The 24,958-nt window shown below is 42.7% G+C and overlaps 1 protein-coding gene across 1 annotated transcript in view; it reads left to right on the forward strand.

Annotated features, from left to right (window-relative positions):
* Positions 1-1,061: 1,061 nt before the first annotated feature.
* LOC127527410 (tripartite motif-containing protein 16-like) overlaps positions 1,062-24,958 on the forward strand; it is a 46,976-nt gene continuing 23,079 nt past the window's right edge. The window contains exons 1-4 of the mRNA XM_051926049.1: positions 1,062-1,112; positions 9,730-9,889; positions 10,391-10,456; positions 16,842-17,372. Coding sequence (XP_051782009.1) covers positions 1,062-1,112; positions 9,730-9,889; positions 10,391-10,456; positions 16,842-17,372 — 808 coding nt within the window. The remainder of the gene's footprint in view (positions 1,113-9,729; positions 9,890-10,390; positions 10,457-16,841; positions 17,373-24,958) is intronic.

Raw genomic sequence — 24,958 nt, forward strand, 5'->3', positions numbered from 1 at the left:
AGCCAACAGCTGTAGTGCATCAACCACTTCACTTATGTGGACTTCAGCTGCAGTCCCAAAAATGTGAGGCAGAAAAACTGCTCCATACCTCAGGCCATCACTGACAGGAGCCACCTGAGGAACTGAGATGGAGGGACGTTTCACCCGAGCAGGAAGTGGACAGGTGGCCCAATTGAACAGTTGCAGCAGAGAGTGCAAAGGCCAAGTAACACACTCCACACCAGTCTGCAGGCAGCCACATTTAAGCCCGATGGCCACAGTCCCAGAAGGTGTTGTTAGATGCCTCAGGTCTGATGGTGAGCGACCACAGCCAGGGTTCAAACCCCAGAAACAGGTGAGAATGTATTATGCAGTTTGGCGCATTCCCTGAAGCAGTGGAGGTGGAAGAACAGGTCCTCATAAAGCAGTATTCACGACTTTGGGAGTGAAGAAGTAGAGTGGCGTAGTGTGATTGGTGAAGGTACGATTTTTCAGTCGGGGAAAACTTGACAGTGCAGCACACTGACACACAGGGTCCACCGCTGTAGAATGACAATTTGGTGTATGAGATGTCCTTCTGCTGCTCTGTGCTCTTCTCCACATCTGTAGCAGAGCAGGCTCTCTTATCTCTCCGCGTTCCCTTCATGACCACTGCCGGCTTGTCTTGCAGACCCTGCTCATCTTTATTGACCGTCTCAGTTGCCCATTTAGACCTCACTGGTTTCACAGCCGCCACTTTGGCCATCACTGGTAACGGAGGCTGAATGTGGTCCTCTTTCATGACCTAAAGCAGCCCACCATGTAGTAATCTGTTTCAATGTCTTCATCATACAAATCTGAGTTAGTTAACTTTCAGTGGTCTTCTTTTTCCTTGAATTAAATTTTAAGTTGTTCATTTTCTCTGGCTTTAGTTATAATGTTGCTTATTTGATTTCCTGTCAGGTTTACCTGAGCCCAGTAAATGTTTCTTCAGGTGGTCCGTGAAACTAAATTGAATTCTGATAAGACCACGCATGTCCTCTTGTGTGTCCAAACAGAAGTGGCTGGGGACAACACGGAGAGAAATCAGGAGGAGACTCGTGATGAGTAAAAAGAAACAGAAGAAGACAAGGAGGATGATGGACAAAATGAGGGTGAGTGGAATTAAGGCGATAAATTAAAATTAGAAGAGCCGGCAGAGCTTCACTAGTAATGACATGTAGGACAGGAAAATGCTTTCAGACAGAAGTAGTTTTATTATGCCCTTCATAGCATGTCACTGCCCTCCACATTTTGTTTGTTTGGATTATCAGTCACACTTTTATTTTCATCCCCTAACATTAACTTAAAGTACAGGATAGCACTGATGTTCTGAATGAGATTGGTGGGCACAACATCCTTTTTTGGCCTTTTTGTGTTCATTTTTGGGTCACACCTTTGTTTGACTTCATAGCTTTAGGTGTTCCACTGGTCTCGTGAGTGCACTTTCAATTGTTGTGATTGTGTGAAAGATGAATGTTCTCTTCGTTCCCTTGTACTAATCCTTGTCTAAGAAGTTAAGCAGAAGTAAGCTTTAAAAACATGCTTTGCTGAGCAAACAGAAAAATATTTGTCCAAAGGACTCAAGGTCTAAGCATTCCACACATGAGACTGCCTTATCACGTTTTCCCTTAGTTTACATCTGAACGCCATAACAAAGTGGCCAAGAAATCAAGTTGCACAAGGGGCGTTGAAGGGGCTCAAGGATTGTGTAAAATAAAAGTGTCGACTGTTGCATTTCATAATGATATTAAATCACGCGTTCTAGGGGTATAAAAACTTTGCCCCACCCAACAGACGGGGTTCAGAAGAGCTCTGACGCTGTCCTTTAATATTGATTGCCTGCTCTCTGAAACTCTGCTCACTGTGACGCTGAAGAATAAAAGCTGCTATATAACCACACCTGCTGTCTTGTCTGAGTCTTCGACCACAGTTTCTGTTCTTTAGATATTTACAAGTCTTACAATTTTTCCTCACATTCAGAATGATTCAGAAAGATTCTAAAAATATCACCTTTTCCTTAGTAACACTATTATCTACACTAGGACGTGTAATAAAGTAGAGTGAAGGCAGAGAAAGGTTTGGGGATGGCCACCCCGTATACTGAGATATATGCAATAAAATGAACACGTCTTTACAGACAGGAGTCCACAACTGGATTGACTAACATTGAGATGGCTGTTCTATTTAAATTGAGTAGACAGGAAGAGGTGGGGCATCATGGACCAAAACCAGAAGTGAGGTCATGAGGAGGAGGGTTCTGGAAAGAGGAAGTGATGTCATCAGGAGACAGGATTTGTAGCCCGGAAGCGACTTTACTGGGATCGTTCTTCGGTTGGTCTGCAGAGGGACAACAGGAGAAAGCATCATATGACAGCACTAACCCCTGGTTTGGCTGAGAAACAACATCATTTGAGCCTGTGTAAACCATCTACAATATTCACGTGTGTGACAAATGTAATGATGCCTTGCTGGGTCCATGTTCTTGCTCAGTTCTGTTGCCTTACATTTCCAGTGTCCTCAATTCTTTGCCCATGTGCAGTTTGTATATTCTTTGTATTATTTGTGGGTTTTTCTGCAGGTGTTCTATGGAGTTTGTTAAATGGCACAGGCACTATATTGATCCATTGTGATTGTGATTATGTGGTAAATGACACAAGTAGAACTTCTGAGATGACCACCTTATCAATTCTCCTCAACACAACAATAAACTCTTTCAATTTGGACCACACATCTGATAGACTGTCCTTATGCATGTCATTTATTGCATGCTGAACAATGACAACTGACCATAGCCAAAAGACTTTTTTTAGCTCTCCACGTAGGACTTCTACCTCTGCACCAGTAAATCAAAACCCTAGTGGAAGATTCAGCCTCGGATCACAGACAGACACAGGACACCCAAGTCCAAAACACGCACCTTTATTATTTTTCTGCCTTCTACAGCACCATTCAGTGCACAAACCCACAATGCTCAGTCCGTTCTTTCCTTCTCTCTTTCTTCACTGCTGTCTCCACTCACAAGCTCTGTCCTCTGCCTGCCGACTCGGGCTCTATGAATGGAGTGAGGTGGCCCATTTTATATTGTACCTGAATTTGCTTTAGGTGCCCGTTGATATTCTTGCGGAAGTGCTGCATGGGCTTCCGGAAGGGCTTGGGTTTACCTGGTGTTTGTTCTGGCAGCAGTTCCTGCTGTGGCAGAAGTGCTCCAGTTCATGGCTCCAGAACCATCCTGGTGCCCACTGGGTTGAGCTTCCAAGATCTGTTCCCTTGGCCCCAACACCCACCAGGATGGTTGCCCTCTCATGTTCTGGGGGAGATAATGCTCTACTCCCGGTCCTTCCTCTCTCTGGGTTTTCCAGCTGGGCATGAGCCCCAGCCATCCGCCATACCCTATATGAGATTTCAGCCTCTGGATCAAAGCTGCACCACAATTCCGGTTTTTAACTTCTTTCATTTCTCTGTACACTGATTTGGATGTGTCAGTTGGGACTTCATTCCTACCTACCATCTCCGAGTACTTAGATTTGCTTATCCAGTCCTGCAATATCCTGAAAACAGTCAGACACCTCCACCTCTGGGTTTGATGCACCTGACAGTATGCGTCTCTTCCCCTGTGCTAAATTCAGACCATGACCCCTCTGTTTGTATTGTAGCAGTGCTATTTTATGTGTACCACATCTCCCAGCAGCCCCAGTGGTATAATGCTATTGGACAGCTTCAGAGTGCACAGGGGCTCCTGGGAAGAAGATTGAGCAAGCAGGCCCTTTGAAAAGGAACCTAAAAGACACTGAGGGGATTGCAATCATCCGTCTGTTCTGTTAATACGCCTCCTATACACCACTGGATTATAGTTTCCTACCGGATGTATTTGTTGTCCTGTGCCCGCCTGTCTGTGTGAGTTCATACTGATTGGATACTGTAGCTGCTGGTAGGTAAGGCAGGATCAAGCACGAGTCAAACGCGTACCAAAAGACATTTCTACATTTCTTGGTCTGTTTTAAAAGAGATTTAGTGAAAATTCAAGGTGAGCAGTTCACACAAGAATAAAGAAATAAAGAAAATAAAGAATAAAAGGTTGTTACACACATAGAATAAAAGGCAAAAAAGGAAAAATGTCTCTACTTTAAAGTTAGGTTTTTCTTGTTAAACTTCAGTTGCTTTCTATACTTAAAGATGCTTTACTTCACCTTCAGTACATTCTAAATGAATTGAGCTGCATGTTACATTACATACTACTGGGCACCTTAAGGCAGAGTTTGAAACCTTGTGCCCTCCGTGCCTTACTTAACGGCAAGGCAGGTCACTGAGACTAATCTGTAGTAAGAGAGACAAGAAATAGTTAGAATATACCAATTCAATTCAGCTTGTGGGCATTATAAGGACCTCTGGACTGTTTTGGACATTGCAGTCAGTATTTATTTATTGTTAGTTTATTGTTAGAGCTGTAATTTATCATTGCTGTCAGGGAGTTAGGGATACCCTTTGTGTATGTAGTTTGGGTTCCTTTTTATCATTATTTTGATTAATACAGTATATTTCATAGTTACCTATCCATTCCTTGTGCCGCTAGCAGTGTCTCTGTGAGTATATGCGTGCTTGGTCAAGGCTGGGTGTGTTCCTGGGGTTCCCACAGTAAAATAAACAGAACACTGCCTTTGAACGGTCTTGAATCTTAGATAGATAGATAGATAGATAGATAGATAGATAGATAGATAGATAGATAGATACTTTATTAATCCCAATGGGAATCTTAGCATCATCTTGACCGCTACACATTTTGGTGAGCTGGTTCAAGCCAGAATAAAAATACACACCCTTCTAGTTCCTGTTTTCACATCACACCATCACAAATGTCAGGGTGGTGTGAGGAGCTTGAACTGAGCACACTGTTTAGATATGTGCCCGACGCCTAGGCTATGCCATGTCACAGAACCCCTTTGACGGAGGGGTGAAGCCTGTAGCACACCTTGTACATTTCCAGTCCGGAGCCTTTGGAGACACATTCTGCAAGATGTGATGCTGTGCCCTAGGGCAGGGGTGGGCAAAGTCAGTCCTGGAGGGCCACAGTGGCTACAGGTTTTTGTTCCAACCCAGTTGCTTAATTAAAAAACAATCCTTGTCAATCGTTCAATTTCATAGCTTGTTAGTGCTTTAACTCTGCCATGTCATGTAATTCTCATATCCTACACTTATTTTTCCTTTCTAAGGATCTCATCCAAATGATTTGAAGTCTAAAACTGATGAGTAATTCTCAGTGCTTCACTTTTTTCTGTTCACTTTCCTTCCAAGTATTTAATTAAACCAAATAGTGCACGATAAATACATACAAATGGAAACAAGCTAAATGGAGAAATGTCTGTCTCTTTTGTCATTTGCATCTTATTGCTGATAAGGAGACAATTAAAAACCAAGCATACAGCTGTTTAAGACTAAAATAAGCAATAAGGGTTTGAAATCTTAATGAGCGAGACAAATAAAATGAAGCAGAAGTGTTACATGAGCAGTAACTGCTTTTTATTAAGCAATTGGGTTGGAATAAAAACCTGCAGCCACTGTGGCCCTCCAGGAATGACTTTGCCCACCCCTGGCCTAGGGCAACTGGAGGTACAGGGTGACAACATCGCCCACAGTTTTAATAACAAAGATGAGTGTTTACTTCCTCATCAAGGCCTGAGCCACGCCTGTATCCGGTGAGACGACAGTGAGGATGCAGCATTTGGAACAGTTCTTCACATAGTCCGTGCAACATGAGATGGGAGATCAGAAGGCAGGTGCAAGAGAGCTGGCGTGTTGTCTCGCAGCCACTGAGGCAGTTGACTCCTGTAGCAGGGGTGGGGAGTGACTGGAGACAATCATCCTTACCAGATGTGGCCGCACGGATGGAGTTCCTGTTCATGGAGTTGCACCCACTGAACGGTGCTGAGCTGCGGTGATTCCTGAATGTGGCGCTCAGTGCTTTGGCTCACTCTTGGTGGTTTGTGGAGCAGCTTAAATGTAACAACTGGGTGTAGTTTTGCACTGCCTTTCTGAATGTGTTCCTCTCCAATGAATACCAGGTGCTGTTGGAGGAGAAGCACTGGACTGTTGTACAAAAACCATCACAGAGTCTCAGGGACTTTGCCTTTGAATTCAGGGTGTTGTGCCTTAAGCGATGTTCTGACATGCATGAGGAAGAGATATTGTGATGTGCCCTTGATGCATGTGTTCCTTGAGTGGCAGCTGTTCTGAGGTAGCTTGTAAAATGAGTGGATAAGTTAGTGAATTTGAGGTCCCGAGTGGAGGGGGACTGTGCTGCCATCGAGTCTCGCTAGAATGCCATGACTCAGGAAGTCCCCTGTCCCAAATTACGAGAGACATCCTTGGTAGAACTCTGTGTCAATATCACCTTGCTGCAGCCAACCTTGCTCCTCTTAGCGGTGCCCGTACAAGTGTGACGTGTCACAGGAGATGGCAGTCGTAAATACTGGCAGCACTTACACCCTAATGAAATGTAGTTTGTGAAATAAGCTTAAAGTGCCTCATAAGCAACTTAGGGAAAGTGCAAAAGTAAAATTCTTTCTCACTGATGGAAGGGCAAATAGAGCAAAGTGCAAAGTTCCTCTGAGCTCTGTTTACATGAGACACACTGGGACACAGAAGTGTATGTCCTGGCACTCCACCATCTGCCAATATCCTTATTATTAGGAGTGGACTCACTAAAGTTGGTAGAGTTACCATCCACCTGTTGCAGCTGCACTACGAGTTGCCAGGGGGTGACATCCATTGGCTGTGGAGAAAGGCTCAGAGTGATCTGGTTTGGCCTAACTTGTATAATTACTTTGCACAAGTGGCTGATGAGTCCAGCCCAGACGAGAAGGCAGTTCTTGAACAGCCGGAGCTTGTTCATCATGATTTAAGCTGTAAACTGATGCTTCATGGCCTGTTTCTTTTAGAGGAGCCATTTGTGCACCATTGTCAGGGTCATGTCCCTTGTCTCTAGTGGCAGGATCTCCAGGGTTGTGACTTTGACTTGGTCAACAACTGGCATAAAAGGTCAGCCTTCTTGCTAGGCATCCTATAGTTTGCCTCTGCCAGCACATTTTAAGATTCAAGCCACTTTTCATAATTCCAGGTTAAGACCAGTTTCCAGCAGACCATATTATTCTCTTCATTCTCCCTTACCAGCTGTTTCTATGGGTGGTACTGAAGAGTGTGAGGTACAATATCTGGTAGATTCTAGAAGACGAGGGTCGACAGTGGAATATTTGATGCACTGGAAGGGGTATGGACCAGAAGATTGATCCTGGGTCAAGTTTAATGTTCTTCACGTTCTTCGCCTTCTAACTCTGCTCCATAATCGTTTCCCTGAGAAACCTGTCATGTAGGATTTGACATCATTTTAAGAATCTGTTTTGGTCACTGTTTGACTGATTTTAAAGATTTTCATTTACTTAAAAGTTTAATCTCACTGCAATAGTTGTTTAACACTACGAAAAAAACTCATAATTCTGGCCCATCTTAAATTCCTTCGCACCTCTCCATCAGCATCTTCTGTTTTGTAAATTTGTTGATCAGCACAAGCAGCAGGCAGACTGCTGTCTCATCCCTCCTACCGACCGAGCTCGACTCGGGCAAAAAGCTCTCCCAGCTCGAGCCTTGTTTATCTCGGTGTAAGGTGCCTAGAGTTGAATAGGGTAAATAATATATTGTGTGGAAGCTGTCCCGGACACAGGTAGGTAGACATGTTTAAATCACCCAACACACATTTCTTTACACAACTAATATTTACAACAGTGCACACAACCCCAAAACTCCCCCAAAGTCCAGGCCTTCACAGTAATGCCTCTCTCTCTCAGGTCCGCCTCCACTCCTCTCCTCCAAGACTCTCGTCCTCCTGACTCCAGCCCCTGAACGGAGGGAGGCAACCCCTTTTATAATCACCTGGATGTGCTCCAGGTGCCTGCCGATAATCTTCCACCGGCACTCCCCAGAAGTACCGGCAGTGCACACAGAAGCACATCTTCCCCCCAGCACTTTTGTGTGTGGCGGAAGTGCTGAGGACCAGGGCTGTCCAGGCATTGGGGAGCCCCCTGGCGGTGACCACGGGCCCCTATAGGGTTGAGCTTCCAAGCTCAGTTCCCATGGTCCCCAAAGCCACCAGGGCAGTCGTCCCCTCGTGGTCTGGAGAAGGCTTAAGCCCTCCTCCAGTCCTCCTGGGTGTCCCGGCTGGGTACCACCCCCAGCCACTCACCACAATTGTTATTTGAAAGACGTGCATTTCTTGTGTGTTCTGTGTCTGCAACGATCTATGTAAGTGTAGGGTGAAAGGAAATGCAAGGCAAGAAATGCTGAACACATACTTAAAATCACAAACATTTTTCATGTTTTAGTACTAACAACAACATTTTGACATGAAGTGTATCATACGTGAAGTCTAAAGTCCAGATATCAAATAAACAAGTGCTTTTTTATTGAACAATATAACCAAAAAGGGAAAAGGAAATTGGGTAGGGTACAGTGCTTTGGTGGTACAGCATTAAGAACTGGTGACTCGTAATCAAGAGGTCGTGGGTTTGATCCTGGCTGCTTCCCAGAATTAACTTTTTGAGTAACGAGCTGCTCTTATTTTTACTATTATACAATAAAAACATTTATTTGATTTGAGACTGTAACAGCCGGTGTAAATGTGTGGTGCTTGTAAAGGTTAGCGTTTTATTTTAATTCAGTTTTTTTCTCTCAGTCGCATTCACACTCCCCCTGATCTGACACTGCTGTTTTCAAATAAAGACAAGCTATAGCAGAAGTGAACTCAAACGATGAGCAAGGCATGCCGAGCTTGCCAAGGTATTGTGCAAAGTTCTGTTTTTTGAATATGTTTTGTAATGGTCTTTATATAAAAACATTTATATAATGTTTAATAATAATAATAATTATTGTTATACGTAACATGTGCAGTGAGGAAGGTGATTCATGAGGAAGTGGTTCTAATGCTCAAATTGGGGGTTATCTGTGAAAGCAAACGCGAATGGCAGAGCCCAATTGTTCTGGTCTCAAAAGCAGATGGCTTGGTCCGGTTTAGTATAGATTTCCGCCGCTTGAACAAGATTTCCAAGTTCGATGTGTAACCAATGCTTCATATAGATGACTTTTTGGAGAAACTCGGGCAAGCCTCATATATCTACACTCTGAATCTCATGAAACGGTACTTGGCAGGTGCCTCTAGATGGCAAACAATCTGCACAATGGAAATTATGTCAAATCATTTCTGCAAAATGCTTCTTTGAAAACCCTGGAAAAATGCATGAAACACTTTTGAAAAACACCTGAAAGTGCCCAAGAAAACCTTGAAAAATGTTTGAGCAATGTGTGCAAAAAGTCGTTAAAATGCTAAACAAACACTGGAAGTGTGAAACGGCCATAATTTGTCTTACGTGCCTTAGACCATAATGTCTTGTTTTATGTGCTTAGTCAATTCTGCACTCGTCTGCCCGCAGCATCCTCACCTCCCCCATTCACAGTCTGGTGACTCACCTCTGATGCATTAAAAAGACCATTGAAAGTCAAGGTCGATAATAATTTATGGGAAACTACACTGAAGTACACGCTCATAACTAAGAAATACATTAATGAAACATGAATGCCCATTTAACCAGGTTGGCTGTCCACCACACAGATCCCTTAAACCAGAAGTGTTTCTTCTAACAAACATTTCTTTAATTTCTCCATGTTGGCTCTTCTCTCCTGATGCAGACTTTGTCATCTCACTGTGTCCTTCCTGCCAAGGGAGATTCACCCAGCTTCTCTGTTACTGAGAACTTCTCTTGTGAGGACCTTAGAAAGAAACAGTCCTGTCTGAAGAAGAGTTTGGAGGAGATCGGCCAGTGGGACATCATGACATTGACTCCATCAGGTACAGTGTCTGTTCATGTTGTGGCCGTTGTTAAAGTCATTTAAAAGGACCAGTCAGACGATAAGAGGAAACTGAGACGCATGAAGAAGGCCTGCTCTTGAACGTGTCCATCAGCCTTTGCTGTTAGAGATGTTTTATTGTATATAGTGCCTCTTACAGGGACTAGCAGAGGGATATCAGACGCTCAAAGCAAACAGTTGCTTTTACCATTTGATTTCTCTTCTTGATTGGCCACTTCACTTTGAAATATCATATCAGCTATTTTTCTGTATGTTGATCACACTTTATTGTATTCTTACATTTTTTTTAAAATCTTTTTATAATTACAATTACCAGACAATTTTGTTGTTGTTAACCCATCATGCTTTGTGCTTCAGCTGCTGGTCATTTTCTGTTTTATTTTAATTGCGGTGCATTTGTAATACGTGTTTAAGAATTTAAGTAACATTACACAATGCTGTCATCAAAGTTTCCATTATTCTCTTTTGTTTTTATGTTCAGGTCATGAAGCTCCAATTTGTCCTCTACAGTCTCCTGAACCTCAGAGCAGAGAAGAGTTTTTACAATGTGAGTTTGTGCTTTGATTAAATGGATCATCAAAATATTAATCAATTCTCATTTAAAATCTCAGGCCAGGCTTATGATGTGAAAGTGTAGCCATCGGAAAGAGCCGTGAGAGTGTTGAGTGACTGATGAGGTGTGAGTGATGGGTTCCTGTGACTGGGGCATTATGGGATAGAGAGACAGGGAAGAACCAAAGCAGTCTATGGGGTGTGAATCTCTTCAAGTGTCATTCCCCAGGTCTGTGCCTTGACACAATCCTGTTTCTATGCTCTACAAGCAATTACTTCAACCTCATGTGTTGGTTTTTGCTCCAATGTGGACCTTCTATAGACAGTTGTGCCTTTTCTAATCATGTCCAGTCAATTTATTTGACCACAGGTGAACTCCAAGCAAGGTGTAGAAACATCTCAATGATGACTGATAGAATGGGATGAACCTGAACATTTGAGAGTATTAAGTGTTGTTTGATGAGGTAAAAAATACATTTAAATGATTTCAGCACAAGGCTGCAACATAAAAAATATGAAAAAATGAAGAAGTCTGAAAAGGTTGTGATGGCACTGAATGTCATGGGGTGCACTTAGTTTTTCACATGACTGTATATGCAGACACAGCCAAAGGTATTGGTTTAAAAATTAATCACAATTAAATGTGACACAAGGTCAAATCTGACGAGTACTTGCCATCCACCATTCCTTACTCCACAGAGCAGACACTTGGCTTTGAGTTCTTGACTTCACATATTTTAAACATTAAAACAAATGAAAATGGCAGGGAGAAAATTGTGGTGAGAAGTTAAAAGACCTCACTGGACTGTTGTGACATCTCAAGCAGACTGATTCCTCTAACGAGTATCACCAGGGTCATCAGTCACTCAGCTGTGTGTGCCTCACACTGAACGAGGTCAAGAGAAGAAGAGGAAAGGAAGAAGGTCACAGACAAGCAAGGTAAAGGCTACAAGACCATCTCCAAAGAGCTTCATGTTCCAGTGACCACAGTAGCTAACACTATCAAGATACCGTATTTAAAGTCCATGTGACTGTAGCCAGCTTTCCTGGATGTGATCACAAGACTAATGCTAACACCAGATTGAAGAGAAGGAGAGTTGAAATGGTGGAGAAAGAACCAAGGAAAACATCGAGACAGATTCAAACTGACTTGGAAGATTAAAGTACAACAACATCAAGAAATGCCATCTGTTGCTCTTTGAAAAAAAAAGTGGGCTCCATAGTAGGAGACACACCTTTTAAAAGAAAGATACAAACACCTTTTCTAAAATGCATGCTGACAAGCCACAGTCTAGGAGAGCTTCATGGTAAGTGACAGCAGCTCTGTGTCCACAGGAGACAAAACGAGGTGTTCAAAGAAAAGATATGAAACCTGGAGGAGGTCATCAATGTAATGGGGCTGCTGTGCTGAATATGGCAGGACACAATAAAAGCAGAAGATCATCAAGAAATTCTGAAGCGAATGTCACAAAGCTCTGTCTCAGATGCAGGTCATGGGTCCTCCAAAACATACAAGTAAGACCACCCAAATATGGTGGAAGTTGCATTGGAATGTTCTGAGGTGGTCAACTATGATCCCCAAACTGAATCCAAGTTAACATCTGTGGAAAGATTTGGACATTACAGTTGGGAGAAGAAATCCATCAAAGCTCAAGAAGAGTGGGCCAAGTGGACAGTGAGAGGTGTAGAAGTTTCACAGGAAGTGCCTGAAGGCAGTTACCACATGAGAACAGTGTATTACAGAACACACATTTGTGCCATTTTCATTTATTTTATAGTGTTCATCTGAAATTAAAAGCAAAGAGTATGTTGTGTGGAACAAAAAATGGAGGATGAAAATCACTGTTGTCAATTTACATTATTTCACTGAAAATTGGGATTCTTGTTTAAAAAGTGGAAGTAGGCCAAATGCTGGGCATATATGCATGTTATTAAGGGTGACAGGGCAGATCCAAGCAACTATAGGCCAGTAAGCTTAACATGCATCACAGGAAAATTAATGGAAGGAATTACAGTATTAAGGATAAGATCGAGCAACACCTGGCAAGGACAAGACAGTCAGCGTGGGGTCAGAAGATGGAGCATTTGATAAGGTGCCACCTTAGAGGGTGGGCATCAAACTAAAAGAAGTGGGAGTTCAGGTTAACGTTTTCAGATTAGTGCATAATTGGCTCAGACACAGGAAGCAGAGGGTGATGGTGTGAGGAACCTCATTAGAATTGACCAGCAGGGAGCAGGGCTAGGGCCGCTGCTATTTTTAATATATACAGTCATATGAAAAAGTTTGGAAACCCCTCTCTAATATAGTGCATCCAGAAAGTATTCACAGCGCTTCATCACTTTTTCCACATTTTGTTATGTTACAGCCTTATTCCAAAATGGATTAAATAAATTTTTTTCCTCAGAATTCTACACACAACACCCCATAATGACAACATGAAAAAAGTTTACTTGAGGTTTTTGCAAATTTATTAAAAATAAAAAAATTGAGAAAGCACATTTAAAAGCATCTTTTTTCACATCTAAAAGCCTTTGCTCAATACTTTGTCGGTGCACCTTTGGCAGCAATTCCAGCCTCAAGTCTTGTTGAATATGATGCCACAAGCTTGGCACATCTATCCTTGGCCAGTTTGGCCCATTCCTCTTTGCAGCACCTCTCAAGCTCCATCAGGTTGGATGGGAAGCGTTGGTGCACAGCCATTTTAAGATCTCTCCAGAGATGTTCAATCGGATTCAAGTCTGGGCTCTGGCTGGGCCACTCAAGGACATTCACAGTGTTGTCCTGAAGCCACTCCTTTGATATCTTGGCTGTGTGCTTAGGGTCGTTGTCCTGCTGAAAGATGAACCATCACCCCAGTCTGAGGTCAAGAGCGCTCTGGAGCAGGTTTTCATCCAGGATGTCTCTGTACATTGCTGCAGTCATCTTTTCCTTTATCCTGACTAGTCTCCCAGTCCCTGCCACTGAAAAACATCTCCACAGCATGATGCTGCCACCACCATGGTTCACTGTAGAGATGGTATTGGCCTGGTGATGAGCGGTGCCTGGTTTCCTCCAAATGTGACGCCTGGCATTCACACCAAAGAGTTCAATCTTTGTCTCATCAGACCAGAGAATTTTCTTTCTCATGGTCTGAGTGGGTGGCATGGTGGCGCAGTGGGTAGCACTGCTGCCTCGCAGTTGGGAGACCTGGGGACCTGGGTTCGCTTCCTGGGTCCTCCCTGCGTGGAGTTTGCATGTTCTCCCCATGTCTGCGTGGGTTTCCTCAGGGCGCTCCGGTTTCCTCCCACAATCCAAAGACATGCAGGTTAGGTGGATTGGTGATTCTAAATTGGCCCTAGTGTGTGCTTGGTGTGTGGGTGTGTTTGTGTGTATCCTGCAGTGGGTTGGCACCCTGCCTGGGATTGGATCCTGCCTTGTGTTGGCTGGGATTGGCTCCAGCAGACCCCCGTGACCCTGTGTTCATATTCAGCGGGTTGGAAAATGGATGGATAGATGGTCTGAGAGTCCTTCAGGTGCCTTTTGGCAAACTCCAGGCAGGCTGCCATGCGCCTTTTACTAAGGAGTGGCTTCTGTCTGGCCACTCTACCATACAGGCCTGATTTTGCCAATCACTAAGATTTCTGTTTTCTCTTTATTTAGTTGAGAAAATTACTACTCATCCATTCAGAAACACAATTAAGACATTGGGGTCATTGAGACAAGAGAGTCGGGGTCATCAGGCGCTACTGATAAATATAGGTGTGTGTCATCAGCAGAGCTGTGGTAGCTCACGTTATGCCCCGAGATAACCTGACCTCATGGAAGCATGGAGAACGAAAAGAGCAGCAGACCCAAGAGAGATCCTTGTGGAACACCATATAGAATAGCAGGGGTCTTTGAAGTATAATTACCACAACTAACAAAGAATTTTCTCCCTGCCAGGTCTGATTCAAACCAATTTACGACCCTGCCAGAGAGGCCCACACACTGACTAAGGCAATTTATAACAATATTGTGATCAATGGTGTCAAATGCGGCACTCAGATCTAAGAGGATGAGAACAGATAAATGGCCTCTGTCTGCATTTACCCGCAAATCATTTTCTACTTTTAACGAGTGCAGTTTCTGTGCTGTGATTTGTTCTAAAACCCGACTGAAACTTATTAAGAATAGCAGGTTTATTGAGGTGGTCATTTAGCTGCATAATGACGGCCTTCTCTAGGATTTTACTTAAGAAAGGCAGGTTGGAGATGAGTCTAAAATTTTCAAAAGCAGAGGGGTCATTATTTTTCTTAAGTAGGGGTTTAACTACAGCAGTCTTAAGACAGTTTGGGAAGACCCCCGTATCTAATGACGAGTTTACTATGTCAAGAACATTATCAATTAGCACGGCAGCTACTTCTTTGAAAAAACTTGTTGGTATTGGGTCAAGAACGCAGGTGGATGATCTCAGTTGAGAAATTATTTTATATAAATCAGATAAATCTATGATGGTGAAAGAATTTAATTTGTTTAAAATAAAATACTGGGGTTTAAGAGGATCAGTATTGGGGAGATGTATTATATTAATTCTAATATCATTAATTTTGTGATTAAAAATATAGCAAAAGCCTCACAAGTTTCACTGGAAGTTTCTTGGAGGCATTCCATTGAGTGACTTCTGGGTTTAGCAGACAATCAACAGTAGAGAATAAGACTCTGGGATTACCAGCATTGTTATTTATAATTTTAGAGAAATAGAATTGCCTCTCGAGACAGACTGTGTTGTTGTATTCTGTCACTTTAGTCTTCAATATCTTATAGTGAACGATCAGTTTAGATGTTCCTCTGTTTACGCTCGGCTCTCCAGCATGTTCTCTTTAGATCAGACACTCTTTGGGTCTTCCATCATGTAACGATTTAACAACTGTCTTTTCAGGTGTGACTACATCAGCGGCAGCTCTTTTCCACCGTATTATTTACATTATCTTCACTATTGTAGTAAGCACTACAAACGGAGTGGTTACCTAAAATATTTGTAATCTTTGAAGCTGCTGATGAATCAAAGAAGCGTTTTTAACATGCTTCTCAGTAATTTTATCATTATTTCTATATTAAATAGTAAGAGAAAATGGTCTGATAAACAGATATCCACAATTTGCCTCACATTACCTTTTAGTCCTTTAGTAATCATTAAATCCAATGTGTGCCCTCCTTTGTGTGTTAGCTGACTAACATGCTGGTTCAGATCAAAAGAGTGCAGGAGGTTCATGAATTCTTTTGCGTCACACTGATTATCGATATGAAAGTTAAAGTCGTCAACTATTAGGAACGTGTCATAGTTCATAATTATAACTAACACTAAGTCTGAAAATTTCTCAGAGAAAGGCGCATTATATTTAGGAGGTCTGAGAAACTCCTTGAATAACAATGACAAGATACTCAAAGGACTTGAATGTACCAAAGCCAACCCTTTTACACTTTAACCGGTGCGAGTAGATATTTGCTAAACCGCCACCTGTCTTACCTTGGCGATCTGCATGAGCAAAGCTGTAATTTGAAGGTGCAGATTCAATTAAAACAGCCGCACCATCAAAGCTAAGCCACGTTTCACTTAATCCAATAAAATCAATTTTCCTGTCATTAATAAGATCGTTGATGGAAAACATCTTGTCGGTTAATACTTCAACATTTAATATGCCATCATGCAGTCCTGAATTAAGTTTTTCCAGTTCAGTTTCTGTTCTTTCCATTTATTATTCTAAACCTGCATCATTGGACTTTAAAGATCATTTCTACTGAATGAACCATCTCCTTTGCTGACTGTGCAGCTTCAGCTCACTCCATGATGACTTTCTTCATGACCAGTAAATCATCGAGGTGTCAGTCTCAGTGTGTGAGTGTCAGTCATGAGTTTTATGACAACTCATTGAAAACATTTAATTCTCTGACAGTTCTGATTTTATTTTTATTTTCGTAATCTGTGTAGCCCTGACCTGCAGAGTGACCCCTCTATTTAGTGGGCCACTCGAAATGGAAGAACAAACGACTGGGAATGAAAGGATCAGTGGTTTATTGTGAGGAAAGGAAAAATCAGTTTGGTGGTTGATTTTAAAATTAAAGAGGTGGATGGTGACAATAAAAAGAGTCATTTAATAAAGCCAACTGTCAATGTGGACAGTCTGTTAGAACTCTGACGTTGACAGTAACCTTATGGCATTTATCATAATTCCAGAATTTTATTTTTAATTCCCAAAGATTCTATTCAATCAAATGAGCTCTTTACTGCCAGCGGCACACATCTGAGTCTTGTCAGCACACCTCCTGATTGGTTCCTGTTAATTGTCTGTGTTCTGCCCCGCCCACAGTCCTGTTACACACTCCCAGATTTTCTCACTCATTTTCTTTTGTCTCCTTTCAGATTTCTGTTCAGTCACACTGGACATCAGCACGGCACACAGAGACCTACATCTGTCTGAAGGGAACAAGAAGGTGACATGTGAGGTGACAGAGACTGAATATCCAGATCATCCTGACCGATTTGACTACTGGCACCAAGTTCTGTGCAGAGAGGTTCTGACTGGGATTCGCTGTTACTGGGAGGTGGAGTGCAGTGGAGACTATATTGAGATTGGAGTCGCATATAAAGGACTGGGCAGGAAAGGAGATGGTCTGGAGAGCAGTCTTGGAAACAACGACAAGTCCTGGAAGTTGCGGTGTTTATATTCCCAGTACTTTGTGCATCACGGTAACAAGGGTACTGAAATCCACACCCCCTACAGCCCCAGAATAGGCGTGTATCTGGACTGGCCTGCTGGCTCTTTGTCATTTTATAGCGCCTCAGAGACAATGACCCTCCTGCACAGGTTCAACACCACCTTCACTGAGCCGCTCTATCCAGCATTTTGGCTTGGTTTTGACTCCAATGTAACAATCTGCCATCTGATGCCAGGTAATCACTGACAAGTACCCGCCACTGGTCACTTTGTGTTAGTAGTTTGGGGTCAAAATGAATTTTACAGGATGTGTGGGTGGGTAGCACCTCTGTGACTGAATTCATGAATGAGAATGCAGGATGAATGTAGCGGTCAGGGTCTCCATTATTATTGGGTTTAACACTGGAATTACCAAAGCTTACGAAAAAACTCGAAAATCCAGCCCACCTCAAATCCGCTCGCACCTCCCACAAAAACCTCTCCCAGCTGAAGCCTTGTTTTTCAGGGAGTCAGGCACCTAGAGCTGTATAGGCTAAAAAATCTATCGTTATTTGGAACACATGCATTTCAGGTGTGTTCCATATCTACAAAGATCTATGTAAGTGTAGGATGACAGAAATGTTGAACACACACCTAAAAGACAAACTTTTTCCTGTTTTAGTACCAAAGACAAAATTTTGACATGAAGTGTATAATGTGTGAAGACTGAAGTCCAACCATCAAATAAAATAAGCACAAATATAACAGAACAAGTGCGCTTTTATTCAAGACTATAACCATAGAAAAAGAAATGGGGTCAGTGTACCTCCTTGTAGCGACTGCTTTGGTAGTACAGTGGTAAGAATTGCTGACTCCTATTCAGAAGGTCCTGGGTTCGAGTCTTCATGTGTCCCAGAATAAACGTTTTGAGTTGTGAGCTGCTCCTATTGTTACTATAATACAATAAAAACATACATTTGATTTGAGTCTGTAACCGCCGCTGTAAATGTATGGTACTTGTAAAGGTTAGCATTTTTTTATTCAGTTTTATTCTCTCAGTCACGTTCACACTCGCCCCGATCTGACACTGCTGTTTTCAAATAAAGACGAGCTATAACAGAGGTGAACTCGGATCAGAGAAAGAGAACAGAAACCCTCCCCGCAAGAAATATCCACTTGCATATAAGAAGAACGCAGCTGCACCAGGCGTAAAGGTGAAAGATGGCACCGTTTCCATGCAGGACGAGGTCCAGCGTCATCCTGCCAGTCAGTCTGCCCCACACATGTCCTTCAACAAAACAGCACGGCTTACAGAGCTCACCAACGTATCGTGCAAACTCCTGTTTGTGATTATGTGTAGTGATGGTTTGTAGATAAGGCACATTTATATGTTACTTATATAAAAGCCAGATCGAATGTTATTTACCTTGATTTATTTACTTATCTTCCTACAGCGTAAAGTCACAAGTAGACTGCAGAGCTTCCTCTGTTTGATCGACACGGGCACGCTGACAAATTACATGTGTAATGCCACATAAGCTTTGGTAATTCTAGTGTTAATTAGCCACTCAGGTATGTGTCATAGTAAGGGGTGGAGATATGTCATACTTACAAATACCAGTCTGACCAGCAGGGGTCACTGATGATGATGATGATGCATTGTATTGTATTGACCCCCTTCTTTTGACACCCACTGCACGCCCAACCTACCTGGACAGGGGTCTCTCTCTTTGAACTACCTTTCCGGAGGTTTCTTCCATTTTTTCCCTACAAGGGTCTTTTCTGTGTCTTCTTAGAGAGTCAGGGCTGGGTGGCTGTCAAGAGGCAGGGCCTGTTAAAGCCCATTCCTGTGTGATTTTGGGCTATACAAAAATAAACTGTATTGTATTGTATTGTATGAGTCCCAGCCACCTGTCCTCTAGGCCGTCATTCCAACAACTGTTGTGGCCTCTGAGTGTCATTGAATGTCACCTGTTAAGTAAGGCCGGCATGTGGTCCTGCTAGAGAAGAGCTACTGAAAGCCACCATATAGACTGCGTATCAGGAGCCCTTGAATAGTGTTTATATATGTAGGAGCACAGAGTGACAGATGTGACCACAGTGTTGTCCTCTCACTAGACATTTTGTGCCCCTCCATTGGTCACTCAGGATGTCCATCACTTTTGAATGAACTCACTGAAAATGTCTAAAAAAAAGAGGACTAACCTGGTCAGTAAGATGTCAGCCGTAGTAACAGAGTTTGGTGTTTTACTGAGTCACTTGATAACACATTGGACATTAATCTGCACTGCCTCTTTCTTGTTCACAGATTTGGCACTAAAAGGATCCTGAAATGTCTGACATCCTCAAAAATGTAATTTCTGGTCAGCTGACACACACTTGATATGAATGCAAATTTGTGTGGGCCTTCTAGTGGACTGGCACCACGTCCAGGGTTGGGTCCTGCCTTGTCCACAAACCTGAAATAGAAAAGCTAAAGATAGCAGATGGACAGAAGGGGGTCACTGATTAGCCAGTCGCCAAACTACTGCCTCTTGTGGCCTTTCTAAACTTCACACAGCAAAATAGATAGATAGATAGATAGATAGATAGATAGATAGATAGATAGATAGATAGATAGATAGATAGATAGATAGATAGATAGATGAAAGGCACTATATAGATGGATGGATGGATAGATGGATGAAAGGGACTATATAGATAGATAGATAGATAGATAGATAGATAGATAGATAGATAGATAGATAGATAGATGAAAGGCACTATTTAGATGGATAGATGGATGAAAGGGACTAGATAGATAGATAGATAGATAGATAGATAGATAGATAGATAGATAGATAGATAGATAGATAGATAGCTGATGAAAGGCACTATATGATTGATAGATAGATAGATAGATAGATAGATAGATAGATAGATAGATAGATAGATAGATAGCTGATGAAAGGCACTATATGATAGATAGATAGATAGATAGATAGATAGATAGATAGATAGATAGATAGATAGATAGATAGATAGCTGATGAAAGGCACTATATGATTGATAGATAGATAGATAGATAGATAGATAGATAGATAGATAGATAGATAGATAGATAGATAGATAGCTGATGAAAGGCACTATATGATAGATAGATAGATAGATAGATAGATAGATAGATAGATAGATAGATAGATAGATAGATAGATAGATAGATAGCTGATGAAAGGCACTATATGATTGATAGATAGATAGATAGATAGATAGATAGATAGATAGATAGATAGATAGAGGTGAAATGATTGGTTTTGTTCCAATAAATTTGCAGCATGAAAACAAATTAAACAACACCGAGCATCAGCTCACTGAACTGCCCCGGTTCACTTTCTGTAAAATGAATGCATTTTATTTTAAAAATGTGTTTGCATCATCCGAATACAACATTCCATATTAAAAAGAAACATTTTGCACAGCGGAACAGTCGATCTTGATTGCGCGTCATTCTACGATCAAACATTCCCTTCTGACTTTTGCTTTAAAACAAATAAACTCATAAATACATAAAAGAAATGCACAGAACACGCAGCCCACATTGCTCCAAACCTTGAACTTGGTACTTGTTTTTCATTTGCTTAGATTTGAACCTTGCCAAGTGTCCTCTATCAAAGACAGCAGCACAGCGCGCCCCTTCCCACCCTCACTTATATCTGAACTCCAAGCCGAGTGTCAGCGGCTTTACTTTAGTAGAAGTTGCTGATCAGATCCTGAGAAGAGAAGTTTCTTTTCTGATTCTTCTGTTTCTCCAGCCATAGACTCTCCTTTGCTTTCTCTTTTCTTTGAACAGATTAAATCATTCACATTTTAGACAGAGCAGACGCAGATTGTGCCTCTGGCTTAGTGGGGAGAGGGGGTCCCAGCATTAAGTGTACTGCACTGTTATGTTTTCCAGGCCAGTGTCACACACGTACAGGACAGTTTTGAGAGCTCAGTGATGCCCTGGTCCAGATCTGGGAGGAGATCCCCCAGGACACCATCCGTCATCTCATTAGGAGCATGCTCTACCCCCCCAATGTTATCAGGCATTCATACAAGCATGTGGGGGCCACAAAGTACTGAGTATGATTTGGAGTTGCTGCAAGTGAAATTTCGGCAAAATGGACTAGCCTGCTGCATCATTTTTTTCAGTTTGATTTTCGGGGTGTCTTTGAATTCAGCCCTCTGTAGGTTTATAATTTTCATTTCCATCAAACAATGTGCCATCCTTTTGTTCCAGACACATTACCATATCAGTGTGACGATGCGGGTTCTACTCCATGCTCCCATACAGCTTCTGGGTGCCCTTGAACCTGACACCGTTGGTAATGTCACCAATGAGCTTGGCAGTGAGGCACAACAATGAAACAAGGTGATGGTGTAAAATTGCCAAGTGCTTTTATTGTAAAACCAACAAAACAAGTGTCCAAATAAACAGTGTAGTGCATCAATGCCTTAAATAAATAATCCAATAAGGCGGCACAGTGGCGCAGTGGGTAGTGCTGCTGCCTCGCAGTTCGGAGACCTGACTGGTCTCCCAGTTCCTGCCGCTGAAAAACATCCCCACAGCATGATGCTGCCACCACCATGCTTCACTGTAGGGATGGTATTGGCCTGGTGATGAGCGGTGCCAGGTTTCCTCCAAACGTGATGTCTGGCATTCACACCAAAGAGTTCAATCTTTGTCTCATCAGACCAGAGAATTTTCTTTCTCATGCTCTGAGAATGGGCGGCACGGTGGCGCAGTGGGTAGCACTGCTGCCTCGCAGTTGGGAGACCTGGGGACCTGGGTTCGCTTCCTGGGTCCTCCCTACGTGGAGTTTGCATGTTCTCCCCGTGTCTGCGTGGGTTTCCTCCCACAGTCCAAAGACATGCAGGTTAGGTGGACTGGCGATTCTAAATTGTCCCGTGTGTGTGTGCGCCCTGCAGTGGGCTGACACCCTGCCCGGGGTTTGTTTCCTGCCTTGCGCCCTGTGTTGGCTGAGATTGGCTCCAGCAGACCCCCGTGACCCTGTGTTGGGATATAACGGGATGGGTGGAAATAATCCAATAAAAACAGAGGTGAAAAGTGGAGGTTAAAATCAAATAGGAAAAAGCCTTTAAAAAAGAAAATGAGGTTAAAACAATGGCTGGAAACAGTCTCTTTAAAAACACAAAGCACGGTGCCTTCTTTTACTGGTGACTCCCCTGTTTCTCCCATTCAGGCTATTCAGGTGTCACCATACATGCAGCTGACCTTCTTCCCAGTACTGGTCTGGTGGCCTTCCGATCCCTGGCTACGGTTCTGCTCACCCAGACCGAGACTTGGGCTCCCCAGCAACCAGGACGCTCACACTGGGGCTTCTATTCCAAATGTCCAACTCCCGCTGCCTTCTCTGCGGTGAGCCCACCTTCTCCCAATCACTCTTGCTATAAACAATTGCTCAGCAGGAGCGACCATTACTGTCGGCCCTCTGGTGCCGGCCAAACACCCCACTCAGGCTCGCCTCTCTCAGCTGCTTGTTATCGGCGCGAGCTTGCTCATTGTCCTTCTCTCCTGCACCTGCTTCCTGCCATCTTCTCCTCCTTAACTTCCGTCCGTCTTTTCTTTCTTTATCCTCCCCTACTAGCCACCTTGCGATTCTATATATCACAGGGATGTGGATCAGCTGTGGCAATCAGCAGTTCCCGGGATGTGGACGACTCCTCACCTGTGCACTTAAGTGTGAACCGCCCGCATCACAAAATCCCTGGGAACTGCTCGCCCAAACACCACCACAGCCCCTTGCTAAGCCGTGAGTGCGGCGATTATTTATTTTAAAAACTGGTCCTTTTGACATGAACTGTGGACCCGCTACACCACAATCAGTCCATAGCAGTAGAGACAGCCAGCAGGATTTTTTTTCCCATTGAGATCTGATGTGTTTTCATAGTGTCCCTTTAATTTTTTTTGAGCCATTATATATATATTACTGGTGAAAAGTTACAGAACACATCCATTTTTTCAGTTTTTCTGGAAGTGCACACAGTTTAATTTCTTAATGTTTCATGAAATCAAGGCATACTGTAGAACAAATAAAGAATGGCAAGTAAAAAAAAGTCAAGGAATCGTTAACTGTACACAATGTTATTCCAATTTTTGATTCATTAGAGTAGCCTGCACCTTTTACTGATCTAACAGCCAAACTGTGGTAACCCTTTGGATTCAGAATGCCAGTCACTCAGTGCAAACTGCCAACTACAAACCATCACACTTCCTCCTCCATGTTTGACAATTGGTGTCACACACTGAGGAGACCATCATTTTAAAAACATGACGGAGTACAAACACCCAGCGAGATTTCAAACTGCATCGGTCCACAAGACTTTCCTCCAGTCTGCAGTAGTGCATAGCCGGTATTTCAAGGCCCTATTTGTCCTTTAAGGAATGGCTTTCTTCCTGCCACTCGCCCTGTCACACCTGCAGCACAAAGTCTCCTCTTCACAGGACAAACTGACTTGCCCTCTTAAGCTGTGCTTGAAGCTGTTGTGCTGTGAGGCGCCTGTGACCACCCAAGCTTTTGGTGACTTTTGCTCTGCCAGATCTCTTCCTATCCGAGTGTCTTCTAGTTTCCAGTTGCCTTTGCGTTGCGTCGGACACCACTGGACTCACTGACACTTTGATTTTCTCTAAATGAGAGGCCTACACTTGTAAGGGCAATAATGCTCTGTCTCATTTATTTCATTTGTTAACTGCCACTTTCTTGCCATTATCACTGGAATATTCTAGTAGTAGTACTTCAGAGTTGTAGTAAAACAGTCTGTTCAAGCTCTGCTTTAAGACAGCCGGGATTTTTATGTAATTAACAGAAATTGGGACACCCGTGCAAATTGTTTGCTTCAACTTGCCAGGCTTCATTTATTGTAATTACTGCAGAGCATCTGTAGCTTGTAACCTACTAGTTGTTCTCTGAAGAAGGCCCTTTTGTAATTCTCTGAAATGTCCTTTTTTTACAGTTCTTTCCAACCTAAACTTTAAATTTAAACCTCTGGCAGTTTACTACTTACCTTTTCACCATTTAAGGTCATTCATTGCATTGGAACTGATTAAATTTGAAGAAAAAAAGATAAAAAACTCAGGTGTTCTGAAACTATATGAAGGTGTGTATGTATATATATATATATATATTTGCAGTTGGAGATCCACGAAGGGAGAAAAAACGAATCACGTATCATAAAATAGTTTGTTTTTTTTTATTCCTCAGCTTTCAAGCCCTATCAGGGGTCTTCATCAGAGGATAATGCTTAGACTTACAAGAATCAAAGGATTACATCTTGCCTGAAGAAGGGGCCTGAGTTGCCTCGAAAGCTTGCATATTGTAATCTTTCTAGTTAGCCAATAAAAGGTGTCATTTTGCTTGGCTTTTCTCTAAGAATCAAAGGCAATATATAGCAACACATTCAGTATGGGGGGGGGGTGAGTGGCGGTGACTAAGTCAGTATGATCAAGGGGTGGGGGGGGGGGGGGGGGTTGTATAGTTTAATCATTGTGTATATGTCCTTATTAAGTTGGCATATGCTGGGTTTATGTCCAGGTGTCTGTTGATGGCGTTTTCATCTGATAGCCAAGACTCGGCCAACTCTCTGGTGCTTTTTGTACTGTCCTTAAATTTTACTTTTACGTTGTCCCAGTTGAATGTGTGTCCTGTCGATTTAGTATGTGCATATATCAAAGATAGTGCGTCCTTTCTTCTGACGGTGTTGCGATGTTCCTGTACACGTGTTGAGATTTTTTTTGACGTTTGTCCTATGTATACAGCTGAGCAAGAATTGCATGGAATACTATAAACTGCGTTTCGTGTTTCGG

The sequence above is a fragment of the Erpetoichthys calabaricus genome, chromosome 4 (genome assembly GCF_900747795.2).
Source record: "Erpetoichthys calabaricus chromosome 4, fErpCal1.3, whole genome shotgun sequence".
NCBI lineage: Eukaryota > Metazoa > Chordata > Cladistia > Polypteriformes > Polypteridae > Erpetoichthys > Erpetoichthys calabaricus.